Here is a 13,551-nt window from a genome sequence, read left to right as displayed (position 1 = left end):
CAGAAGAAGACTATGAAAATCTACCCAGCTCATTTAACCAACAAGAAGACACTGAATGTCTACCCACTGTATGTGAGAATAGTGACAATGTGATCACGATCGACATACAAGATGTGCACGATTACAGCGAGACTGACAGATCTCAGCTCGTATGTACAGAAGCACTCAACAATCAAAGTGAAACTACTCTTGAGTCCAGTGAGACCACATCAATTAAAATCTCATCTACTCTAAACTACCCACCAGAAAATGAAATCTTGAAGATTTTGATTCCAGAAGACGAGCACCAAGAAACCAAAGATGATTCAATGAACTGGCAATGACTCCAAAAGAGGAGCACCACGAAAACAATGATGATTCAAGTGAACCTGAAATGACTCCAAAAGTGGAGCACCTAGAAATCAATGCTGATTCAAGTGAACCAGGATTGACTCTAGAAGAGGAGTACCAAGGAATCAAAGAGGAATCACATCAACCACAAATTACTGATGTCACCAAGATCAATGCAACATCAGATCATTGTCACAATCCTCACGAAGAAACGCTCAATGAAACATCAGATGCCAAATTGGACACTGACACAAATGACTTTGAGAATGACTCTAATTACCCACACGGAACAGTCATTGAGTGCAACAAGAACCACAAAAACCACAACAAGCAAAACAACAAAAACAACAACAAAAACAACAACAAGAAGCATAACAAAAACGACAATTACAACAACAAGCTGACAAAAACAACAAGACCAACAACGAAGACAACAATAACAGAAACAACAAGCATGACAAAAACAACAACGGAAACAACAAAGACAGAAACAACAAAAACAACAACAATGAAACAACGACCTGTACAACATGGCATGACAATGAATCTCGCGAATTCATATCTTCCCCACAGCAAACAAGCAAACCAGCTTTCAAGAAAGATGACATACCGAATCAATACACAAGCACAGGACAAAGTCCAGGTCAGGCAACAAAGATGACATACAGAATCAATACTGCAAGCACAGGAAAAAGTCCAGGTCAGACAACGGTGCAACACAGACAACAATGCAACACAGAATCGCTACTCACAATCGAATGAGAAAGGGGAAAAAGGTGTCCACATCATTAAACGACTCATCAGCCAGGCAACCAATTCACAATCCGACATCAGCCTAGCTCTGTTATTGTACCGAGCAACCCCATTGAGCTCAGGACTGTCGCTAGTGCAAATGCTCTTCGGCAGTGACATCCGGACAGCCCTACCGGCAATGCAATTCCGAGACCCCGGCAACGCATCGGTTCTCGACAAAATGCGGGTACTACGCTCCAAATAAAAACGATACTATGATCAACATGCGCTCCCACTCAAGCCACTGACAATTAGGTGACACCATCAGAATCAGGGACCCAGAAGGAGGATGGTCTGATCCAGCCACGGTGATCAGGCAGGCGGCACCGCGGTCCTACATTGTCAACGGGATCTTATTGAAACATTACAGGGTACTGCGTGGCCTGGATAGAGTGGACGTGGAGAGAACGTTTCCACTTGTTTCCACTTGTTGGAAAAACTGAAAGCAGAGGACACAATCTCAGACTAAAGGGACGATCCTTTAAAACTAAGGTGAGGAGAAATTTCTTCAGTCAGAGGGTGGTGAACCTGTGGAACTCATTGCTGCAGAAGACTGTGGAGTCTGAGTCACTGAGTGTCTTTAAGACAGAGATAGATAGGCTCTTGATTAATAAGGGGATCAGGAGTTATGGGGAGAAGGCAGGAGAATGGGGATGAGAAGCATATAAGACATGATTGAATGGCAGAGCAGACTCGATGGATCGAATGGCCTTATTCTGCTCCGATGTCTTATGGTGTTTATGGGTGTAATCGGTGGTCAGTGGGTGTTAGTGATGGAAGGTCAGTTCTGTAATTATCCAAGAGTTACACTCGGATTTTTCTGTGTAACATTTGCTGGGTAACTATTCAGGGAAGTCAGACACCTGGGCCGGGATTCTCCGCTATCCGGCGGGGCGGGCCGTACTGGTGCCGAGGAGTGGTGTGAACCACTCCAACATCGGGCTGCCCGGAAGGTGCAGAATCCTCTGCACCTTCAGGGGCTAGGCTGGCGCTGGCGGGGTTGGCGCTGCGCCAACCGGCGCCAAAGGGCCTTCGCAAGCCGGTGCAAATTGGCGCATGCGCGGGAGCGCCAGCATGTTCTGGCGTGATCCCAGCGCATGCGCAGGGATGTTCTTCTCCACGCCGGCCATGGCGGACCGTTACAGCGGCCGGATCGGAGGGAAAGAGTGCCCCCGCGGCACAGGCCCGCCCGCAGATCAGGGGCCCCAATCGCGGGCCAGGCCACCGTGGGGGCCCCCCCCAGGACCAGATCCCCCCCGCGCCTCCCCGAGGACTCCGCAGTCCGCCCGCGGAGCCAGGTCCCACCGGTAAGGACCTTGTTAGATTTACGCCGGCGGGACTGGCCGAACACGAGCGGCCACTCGAATCGCTGGGGGTGGCAACTGGCAACGGCCCCCCACTGCCGCGACGTGATTCCCGCCCCTGCCGAAAAACCGGCGCCGGAGAATCCGACAGCCGGCGGCGGGGCAGGATTCACGCCGCCCCCTGGCGATTTTCCGGCCTGGTGGGGGATCGGAGAATCCCGCCCCTGAAGTTTACGATGCTAACTTGGACATGGGCACCTTCGTGGATGGTCCCAGGGAGCAGGGGAATTGCCCATTAGAAATTGAAAATTCCTGGGCCATTCCCACGGAGGTCAGCCTGTCAGGACCTCTGCAGGGTCCCAACATGCATCTTTCGTCATGTATCCAGTTTCCGATCCAGAGACTGAAGACTTGGGCCACTAATTCTCATTTTAAATGGGATAGGGTGTTTGAGTCAGGAGTGTAGTGGTTGAATTGAGTGGGAAGCGATCAAAAATTTGTACAGATGAGGACACAGGAGATTTAACTCCCAGAACTCATCTCAATTTATTAATGGGTTGTCCGCCCAATTGCATTGGAAAACCTGCAACACAGCCACTTTTCCTGTGCAATTTCCTGTGGGACCCCCCAGGCCTCCTTAAAAGTGCTACATATCTCTTGAAACAATTTGCCTGATTTACTTGTTTCGCTGTTGCAATAAGGAGCATGAGACACAGCTTTTCTGAAGTTTCCGGCAACGTCCTTATGGAGGAGATTATTAGCCTCAATTAAATTAATTTAAAGGACTAAAAATAGCAGATGGCAGAAATGTATGAGAGGTCAGCTTACAACTGAAAGATAGACATAGGTTAATAAGCAGTGCTGTGATTGTTCATCAAAAATGTCATAAAAATGTCACTCATAACCTTTCTTTCTTAGCTCTGGTTTTTAATGCCTTTCAGATACTCCATCCCAGCGTGTGCAGTTTATTCTTGGAACAGAAGATGATGATGAAGAACATATCCCTCATGACCTCTTCACTGAACTTGATGAAATCTGCATGCATCATGGTGAAGATACGGAATGGAAAGAGACGGCAAGGTGATTTTGCTTTCTGCATGTTGATTCAACAAATGCAACTGGTAATGTTCAGGTTTCTTTAATGCCATGTGCCTTTTTGATGTTTTAGCTGATTAAAGCACTGAGAAGCTGGCCCATGATAGATTTGGTTGGGGTGGTGGGAGTGTGATATCAGTGGCTGCTGCACTTTAAAATAATTTGTTCATGGGATGTGGGCATTGCTGGCTGGGCCAGCATCTATTGCCCCCTTCAGGGGGCAGTTAAAAGTCAACCACATTGCTGTGGGTCTGGAGTCACATGTAGGCCAGACCAGGTAAGGACGGCAGATTTCCTTTCCTAAAGGACGAGCCAGTTGGGTTTTTACAACAATCGGCAATGGTTTCATGGTCATCATTAGACTTTTAATTCCATGGGGCCAAATACTATGCAAGGTAAAACTTGAAGAATTTGCACGGGTGGGCAGGACTAGACGCCTGCCAAGGAGTATGCACAGAAGGAGGCAACTTATTTTGGAGAGAGTGGAGCAAGCTATTTAAAACATGGCCATACAGGATATGATATTTAATATTAGCGCTAGTTAATTTCTGTATATACCATGATCTTGAGCAGATTTTGAAGTTCTGGAATGGGGCAGCTTTATGGGCCCCAGCCACCATATATCAAGATGGGGGGTGGAGCGCATGTAAAATAGGACTGGTGGATATCCCACTGCCTTCCTGCCGCCCTTCAACCTTTCCTCCATAATACGATGGGTGGTTAAGAAATCAGCCAGTTCGCCAACCCTTCAGCCTATTTGTTGTGGGGAGTTGGATACCATTCAGTATGTCATAATGAAGACTTCATAGTCTTAAGTCAGTCAACTGCATTAATTTATCAACTACAAGAACTATGTACAGATATACGGTAAAGTTGTCAAGTGTCCACATCGTGATGTAGAGAGTCACATGATAGTACACTGTGTGTATTTGAGTCTAGCAGAAGCCAGCATGGACACAGCACTCATGTAAGGCTGTACCTTGGAGATGTATATAGTTATGAGCTGACAAGAAGTTTACGTTCAATTATATAAACTTCTAAACTTCTTAGTGAGACACCAGGTGGTAGTAAAGGATAGACCCTGAAAACATGAAAAGTAAACAGTGTGCCTAAATCAAAGGCACAGCTGAAAGTCATTTAAGAAAGTTGCATTGCCAGACCTGAGTGAATTTTATTGAACTTCTGAACTGGCCAATTAAGGGTCTGTTTGTCTTCTGCATAGGTGCAGCCGGGGAGGGTGGGATGAACGAGGCCTGTCTGTTTTTTCACCATCTTGGATACCTCCTTTGGGGGATGCCATGTGCCCATCGGGGGCACTCCCCACAAGATGCTACTCCCCACCCCGCCCCCTCTCACCCCGCCTCCATAGCTCACCCCACAACCACCCCTCCCTCTCTCTGTTTCTCACTCTCTTTCTCTCTTGCGTTTGTGATTCCTCTCTGTCCACAAACTCCGGACTCTACTTCCAGTCTGGCTCCATGTTCCTTCCCCTGGGGACTGCTTGCAGTCCCAGCAGCTGTCACTACTGAGTTCTGGCACTATGGGACTACGCAGTGGCTGGCAGCCCTGAGGGATGCAGCATGGTAGCATTGTGGATAGCACAATTGCTTCACAGCTCCAGGGTCCCAGGTTCGATTCTGGCTTGGGTCACTGTCTGTGCGGAGTCTGCACATCCTCCCCGTGTGTGCGTGGGTTTCCTCCGGGTACTCCGGTTTCCTCCCACAGTCCAAAGATGTGCAGGTTAGGTGGATTGGCCATGCTAAATTGCCCTTAGTGTCCAAAATAGCCCTTAGTGTTGGGTGGGGTTACTGGGTTATGGGGATAGGGTGGAGGTGTTGACCTTGGGTAGGGTGCTCTTTCCGGGAGCCGGTGCAGACTCGATGGGCTGAATGGCCTCCTTCTGCACTGTAAATTCTATGATAATCTATGGAAGTCCTACAATTGCCTTGTTGAGGTCACCTCCAACCTGTTATAGCTGCAGCAAAGCCTTTTTTAATGTCAGTGGACTTGCAACCACTGACCTTTGTATCGGGGTGAAAGGGTAGGTGCTTGGTAAGCAATAAGTTCCCCCCACTCCCCTTCCCCAGTAAACCTCAGGCCCATATTGCATAATTGATTATAAGGCATGCCATCCAGTACATGTGATCTGTCAATAAAAATTCAAACTTCTGGAGATTAATGTTCAATTTCTTGCTTATGTTATTGAACTTTGATAAGTAAGCTCTTGAAATATTAGAAAAATTATTTGAATAGTCAGAAATACATATGTAGCTCTTAATAGTTTAGCAGTGCCTTATACTGTGATTAAAGATATACTCTTGCACCTGGAAAATAAGATCTTCATGTACTGACTACTGTACTCTCAAATAAAATGTCTGTGTGGGCTGACAAAATGCAGCACTCAAAATGCCATCTTGCAGATTGGTATCAGTACAATAGTTTATCTTAATAAATGATGTAGTGAGTCATTTAAGCGTGTTATGTACTCAGCTATATGTCTGTGAATTCAGGTGGTTAAAATTTGAGGAGGACGTTGAAGATGGAGGCGATCGATGGAGCAAACCGTATGTTGCTACATTGTCACTTCACAGCCTATTTGAGTTGAGGAGTTGTATCATCAATGGGACAGTCCTGTTGGACATGAGAGCCAGCACCATAGAGGAGATTTCAGGTATTGTTGCAAATGCACAGAATATTGTGGGAAAGCTGTTATTTGTAGCCAGTTAATGACTGAATGCATTATACCTTTCAACACCGTTGTCTTATTTGTGTCATTAGGGGGTGGGACCCTAAAAAGCGGGCGTCTGATGCTACCAGCTCTCTCCCCTCAAAGATGAAAGCAGCCCATGGTCATCTGGGACTATGGCGACTTTACCTTTAGATCTTTGAAAGACTTGGCGATTAAAGGGTTGGCTTCTCAGGTCAAGGAGTACCTCCAGAAGATGTTTCTGATGATCCCAGTTCGTTGTTTAGAGTGCTGCTGAGGAGAGGTACAAATCCTCCACCAGGTCCTTGATAGAACAGACTATACGCCTCCTAAAGATGTGTTTCTGATGTTTGAACAGGCAGGGTTCTCTAATTTTCACAACAGCAAGTGTCCAGGATCATCAGTGTCTGCTCCACGCTGCACAACCTCGTCACGCAATGGGGGACGTCTTGCCTGAGGGAGACATGGAAGTACAAGATCCCTCCTCTGACCAGGGTGACATTGAAGGGGATGGATCTGACGAGTGCCAGGGTGTTGATGAGCCACATGAAGAGGCCTTAGCAGACACGAGCTCAAGCCACTTATAAGCTGTCATGCACATGGACTTGAAGAGGGCATGGGTGAAATTATTATTCCATTTAAAGTTACCTAAGGTCATGGGAGAAGGTCCAGTGCTACGCATTTAACTGTAGTTTAGCACATTCAAATGATTAACCAGCATCAGGGCAGACAAGTGTTATGGGCCAGGGTTTAGAGAACCCCAAAGTGTATCATGGAGTTCACCTGACCCACAACTTTTAATAGATTGTGGTATGGGGAGCACATGGCCCACTCTACAGGAGAGGTACAGCAGAAAGGGAAAAGTATTTTTAAAGCAAAACAATGTTTATTCTATGAACTCAAGTTAACCTTTTGAAAACATACAGTGAACATCTTAGCAACCATTAATTCAAATACAACCCCCAAAGACTACAACACTAAGTAAACCTTTAAGCTTTCCTTTTTAACATCCATACGACTTAAAACACCTTTTACCATAGAACATAGAACATTACAGCGCAGTACAGGCCCTTCGGCCCTCGATGTTGTGCCGACCTGTGAAACCACTCTAGAGCTGCAACAGTTGCAACATGACCTCATGGCTCCGAAACTCAATCCCTCTACCAATAAGAGCTAACACACCGTACGCCTTCTTAACAACCCTCTCAACCTGGGTGGCAACTTTCAGTGATCTATGGACATGGACACGGAGATCTCTCTGCTCATCCACACTACCAAGAATCTTACCATTAGCCGAGTACTCTGGCTTCCTGTTATTCCTTCCAAAATGAATCACCTCACACTTTTCTACATTAAACTCCATTTGCCACCTCTAAGCCCAGCTCTGCAGCTGATCTATGTCCCTCTGTAACTTGTAACATCCTTCCGCACTGTCCACAACTCCACCGACTTTCGTGTCATCTGCAAATTTACTCACCCATCCTTCTACGCCCTCCTCCAGGTCATTCATAAAAATGACAAACAGCAGTGGCCCCAAAACAGATCCTTGTGGTACACCACAATTAACTGGACTCCAGTCTGAACATTTCCCATCAACCACCACCCTTTGTCTTCTTCCAGCTAGCCAATTTCTGATCCAAACTGCTAAATCACCCTGAATCCCATTTTCTGCAGTAGCCTACCATGGGGAACCTTATCAAATGCTTTACTGAAATCCATATACACCACATCAACTGCTTTACCCTCATCCACCTGTTTGGTCACCTTCTCAAAGAACTCAATAAGGTTTGTGAGGCACGACCTATCCTTCACAAAACCATGTTGACTATCTCTAATCAAATTATTCCTTTCCAGATGATTATACATCCTATCTCTTATAAACCTTTCCAAGACTTTGCCCACAACAGAAATAAGGCTCACTGGTCTATAGTTACCGGGATTGTCTCTACTCCCCTTCTTGAACAAGGGGACAACATTTGCTATCCTCCAGTCTTCTGGCACTATTCCTGTAGACAAAGATGACTAAAAGATCAAAGCCAAAGGCTCAGCAATCTCCTCCCTAGCTTCCCAGAGAATCCTCGGATAAATCCCATCCAGCCCAGGGGACTTATCTATTTTCACACTTTCCAGAATTGTTAACACCTCCTCCTTATGAACCTCAAGCCCCTCTAGTTTAGTAGCCTGTATCTCCGTATTCTCCTCGACAACATTGTCCTTTTCCTGTGTGAATACTGACGAAAAATATTCATTTAGCACCTCTCCTATCTCATCGGACTCCACGCACAACTTCCCACTACTGTCCTTGACTGGCCCTACTCTTTCCCCAGTCATTCTTTTATTCCTGACATATCTATAGAAAGCTTTAGGGTTATCCTTGATCCTACCTGCCAAAGACTTCTCATGTCCCCTCCTGTCTCTTCTTAGCTCTCTCTTTAGGTCCTTCCTAGCTAACTTGTAACTCTCGAGCTCCCTAACTGAACCTTCATGTCTCATCTTTACATAAGCCTCCTTCTTCCTCTTGACAAGTGTTTCGACTGCTTTAGTAAACCACGGTTCCCTCGCTCGACCACATCCTTCCTGCCTGACAGGTACATACTTATCAAGGACACGCAGTAGCTGTTCCTTGAACAAGCTCCATATTTCCATTGTGCCCATCCCCTGCAGTTTTCTTCTCCATCCAATGCATCCTAAGTCTTGCCTCATCGCATCATAATTGCCTTTCCCCCAGATATAACTCTTGCCCTGCGGTATATACCTATCCCTTTCCATCACGAAAGTAAACGGAATCGAATTGTGGTCGCTATCACCAAAGTGCTCACCTACCTCCAAATCTAACACCTGTCCTGGTTCATTACCAGAAACACATCAGGTTAAAGTCACTACTGTTAATGGTTTTAAATGACCAGGATCGATTTTACAGTCTTTAGATTACAGAGAGAGATTCATACACATTCTGGCTGTGACTGCAGCTGTCCATCTCTGAAAACGAAACTAAAACACACCCTGCAGCAAACAGCCTAAAATGATAATAAAAAGCTGACAGACAGCCCAGCTCCACCCACACTCTGACATCACTGATAAAAACACATTTCTTAAAGGTACATTTCTTAAGCACCCATTTCTTAAAGGTACTCTCACATGATATCACCCCCCCAAGAAAAAAAAGTAAACCATCAACTTCAAGATGGTTTCATTTTTCACATTTTCACCATCCTTTAAGAAATGCACACAGTAAACATATTTTTTCATTTCAAAAAACAACACACGCAAACAGGTACAATAATGTAATCCATTTTTGTTCTTCTTCCTCCAACTGAAATCCGTCGTGATTGACGATCTCTTTGAACAAGAAGGTCTCTGCACAATCCGTCCATTGCTCTATGCCTCGGCATTTCTCTTTAAAGTCAGATACTTTAGTTCAATCTGATCACAGAGTCCCTTGTAATTCTCCAACACAGGAGCACTGGTTATTTCAGCTTTCAGGCTGTCAAATATCTGTTGAATGTCCGCTGTCCACTCAAATTTTCGACGTTTCTTCAGCAAGTCCATCAGTGGAGCAACCATGCACAAATATTCAATCAAATCCACTCATGCCAAGAAATCACATTATTTCCCTTCATCTTGAGGGTATCGGAAACTCCTCAATAACTGTTGGTTTCACATCCCGTGGGACCGTCCACCCTGTCCGATTGTACGGCCAAGGAAAGTGACTTGGGCGTTTCCAAATTCACTTTTGGCTCGGTTTATCACCAAACCCGCCTCCTGAAGTCGATCGAATAACTCCATCAGATGTTTTAAATGTTCTTTCCATGTCTGGCTGAAAATTACCAGATCGTCGATGTACACCGCACAATTGGGTAATCCTGAAACAACATTGTTAGTTAACCGTTGAAATGTGGCTGGTGCATTTTTCATGCCAAATGGCATAACTTTGAATTGGTATATACCATCTGGAGTCACAAAAGCTGAAATCTCCTTCGCCCTTTCGGATAAAGGTACCTGCCAGTAACCTTTAAGTAAATCCAGTTTGGAAATAAAAGCTGATTGTCCCACTTTCTCAATGCAATCCTCCAAACGTGGGATAGGATAAGAGTCCATTCTTGTAACTGCATTAACCTTTCTATAGTCCACAAACAACCACTGGGTACCGTCTGGTTTAGGTACCATCACTATGGGTGTGCTCCATTGGCTGCAACCCACTTCAATTACGCCATTTTTAAGCATACTCTCAATCACTTTGTTAACCTGTGCCAATTTTAAAGGGTTAATTCTGTATGGATGTTGTTTGATTGGAACAGCATTTCCCACATCTACATCATGTATAGCCATTTTAGTATTTCCCAATTTATCTCTACAAACACGCGCACGTGATATCAATAACTCTTTCAGGTCAGTTTGTTTTTCCTCTGGAAGGTAACTCAATAATTTATCCCAATTTTTAAGAACATCTTCATTTTCCAATTTAATTTGAGGTATGTCAAATTCACAGTCATCTGGATTTGGTTCATCACTTTGAGTTAGAATCATTAAAACCTCCTCCTTTTTCTCTCCTTCCCTTTCTAAGTACCTTTTAAGCATAGTCACATGACACACTCGGTGAGTCTTCCTTCTATCTGGTGTTTTTACCACATAATTCACCTCACTTAATTTCCTTTCAATCTGATAAGGTCCACAAAACCTAGCTTTTAAAGGTTCACCTACCACTGGTAACAACACTAAAACTTTATCTCCACTGGCAAAACTACGAACTTTGGATTTCTTGTCCGCTACCCGTTTCATCACATTTTGTGCAACCTTTAAATGTTGTCGAGCCAATTCACCTGCACTACTTAATCGTTCCCTAAAATTTGACACGTAATCCAATAATGTAATTTTTGATTTCTCACTCAGCAATTTTTCCTTAATCAATTTAAGTGGTCCTCTTACCTCATGACCAAAAATTAGTTCAAAAGGACAAAATTTGGTTGACTCATTCGGTGCATCCCTAATTGCAAACAGTACGAATGGAATTCCTTTATCCCAATCCTCTGATAATCTTGACAATAAGCCCTCAACATTGTCTTTAATGTCTGATGTCACCTTTCTAATGCTCCCTGTGATTCTGGATGGTACGCAGTTGATTTAAATTGTTTTATTCCTAAGCTATCCATAACTTCTTTGAATAATCTTGAGGTAAAATTTGATCCTTGATCCGATTGTATTTCTGTGGGTAGTCCATATCTAGTAAAGAATTTCAGTAACTCTTCTACAATATTTTTAGCTGTAATATTACGTACTGGAATGGCCTCTGGAAACCTAGTAGACACATCCATTATCGTCAAAAGATATTGATTCCCACTTTTTGTTTTAGGAAGCGGTCCTACGCAATCAATTAGGACCCTTGTAAAAGGTTCCTCAAATGCTGGAATGGGTATTGAGAGTGCTGGTTTTATCATTGCTTGAGGTTTCCCTATCACTTGACATGTGTGACATGATTGACAAAATTTAACGACATCTTTATGTAGTCCAGGTAATAAAAATGTTTCTGGATTTTAGCTTGAGTTTTCCTTATTCCCAAATGACCTCCCACTGGTACCTCATGTGACCTCACTACTCCTCTCACCCTGAATTCCACATATTACCACCTTTTCTGGCAATATTCTTCCCAGACTACATAACTCCTCATCTCTTACCATTAAAAATTGACTAGCTCCTGTATGTCTTCAAATTGTGACTTCTTTACCTGCTCATCCTGATACACATGAGTAAACTTTACCCACACAAATAAATTCTTTAAAGAGATCTGGCACCTTCTTATCAATCACCTCTTGATCAGGCTGTACAATCTTTTGCACCTCCTTTGCTTCACTTGGGCTTTCCTTTGCCACTTTAACAAACCCCACTGTCTTATCCTGTTTTACCACATCAGCCTTCCCATTGCTTTTCTTCAGCCACCAACACTGTGACTTTACATGGCCTAGTTTGTTACAGTGAAAACATTTGAAACATTTCATTTCTTTTCCACCCTCCTGGATTTCTTTTTTAACCTGAGGTACACTCTCCTTATTATCTCCCATCAGATCACCTCTACCTTTACCACTGGAGTATTTCTCATGCCCCAGTTTCTATCCCTCGCAGTCAGAAACTGATGTCGGAAACCAAGCTTTGATTTATGAACTAATTCATAATCATCTGCCATTTCTGCTGCTAACCTTGCAGTTTTAACCCTCTGCTCTTCCACATGAGTTCTCACTACATCAGGAATTTAATTTTTAAACTCCTCCAAAAGCATAATTTCTCTGAGAGCTTCATAGGTTTAGTCTATTTTCAAAGCCCTTATCCACCTATCAAAATTACTCTGTTTGAGCCTTTCAAACTCCATGTATGTTTGACCAAATTCTTTCCTTAAATTTCTAAACCTTTGTCTGTAGGCTTCAGGCACTAGTTCATATGCACCTAAGATGGATTTTTTCACCTCCTCATGCGTCCCAGATACCTCCTCCAGTAGTGATGCAAACACTACACTATCCCTACCCATCAGCTTTGTTTGAATCAGTAATATTCACATGTCCTGTGGCCATTTCATTTGTTTAGCCACCTTCTCAAATGAAATGAAAAAGGCTTCCACCTCCTTCTCATGAAATATTGGCAATGCTTGGACATATTTAAATAGATCCCCACCATGCCTTCGACTATGATGCTCTTTCTCACTATCCTCATCACTATCATCGTTTCCCTTTACGTCTGCCCAATTTTAACTGACTCATGTTTCATGGCCATTTTCTGAAGTTCAAACTCGCTTTCTTTATCTTTTTCCATGATCTGTATCTCCGCTTCTCTTTCTTTTTGTTCTACTCGGGCTATTCTTTCTTTTCTTCTTTCTTCTCTCTCTCTTTCTTTTTCCTCTCTCTCTTTTGTATTAAAGCTGCTTTAATGTTTTCTCATGTTCCATTTGTTTAAGTTGTTACTGAATTTTTGCCATTTTCAATGAGTCAAACTGTATCTCAGGCAACTTTAAATGCTTCGCCACCGCCAAAATTACCTCATCTTTTCGCATTTTGTCAGGTAATGTTAAACTGCAATGTTTTTGCCAAATCTAACAGTCTGCTTTTAGTCTTGGTCCGTAAGGTACTGCGTGTGATCGTCTCCACCCCCAAAAACTTCAGAGCCTCTGAAAGAGCCATTGTCCACACTCCCCACTTAAACTAGAATACCACACCTGATAAGCAACCACAATATGCTCACCCCTCACTGTCTTTAACTTCACTAAGCCAATCCGATCGATAGACTTTTATCCCCCTCGAGCCCCCAATTTGTTATGGGTCAGGGTTTAGAGAACCCCAA

General features: G+C 43.9%; 1 protein-coding gene across 4 annotated transcripts in view; it reads left to right on the top strand.

Annotated features, from left to right (window-relative positions):
• Positions 1-13,551, top strand: part of LOC140389792 (sodium-driven chloride bicarbonate exchanger-like) — a 548,473-nt gene that overhangs the window by 225,693 nt on the left and 309,229 nt on the right. For all 4 annotated transcript variants that reach the window (XM_072474332.1, XM_072474325.1, XM_072474340.1 and 1 more), the window contains exons 4-5: positions 3,368-3,506; positions 6,032-6,192. In XM_072474332.1, the coding sequence (XP_072330433.1) occupies positions 3,368-3,506; positions 6,032-6,192 (300 nt within the window). The remainder of the gene's footprint in view (positions 1-3,367; positions 3,507-6,031; positions 6,193-13,551) is intronic.

The sequence above is a fragment of the Scyliorhinus torazame genome, chromosome 2 (assembly GCF_047496885.1).
Source record: "Scyliorhinus torazame isolate Kashiwa2021f chromosome 2, sScyTor2.1, whole genome shotgun sequence".
NCBI lineage: Eukaryota > Metazoa > Chordata > Chondrichthyes > Carcharhiniformes > Scyliorhinidae > Scyliorhinus > Scyliorhinus torazame.
The sequence above is the reverse complement of the archived record's forward strand: the minus strand, read 5'-3'. Positions and strand labels throughout refer to the sequence as shown.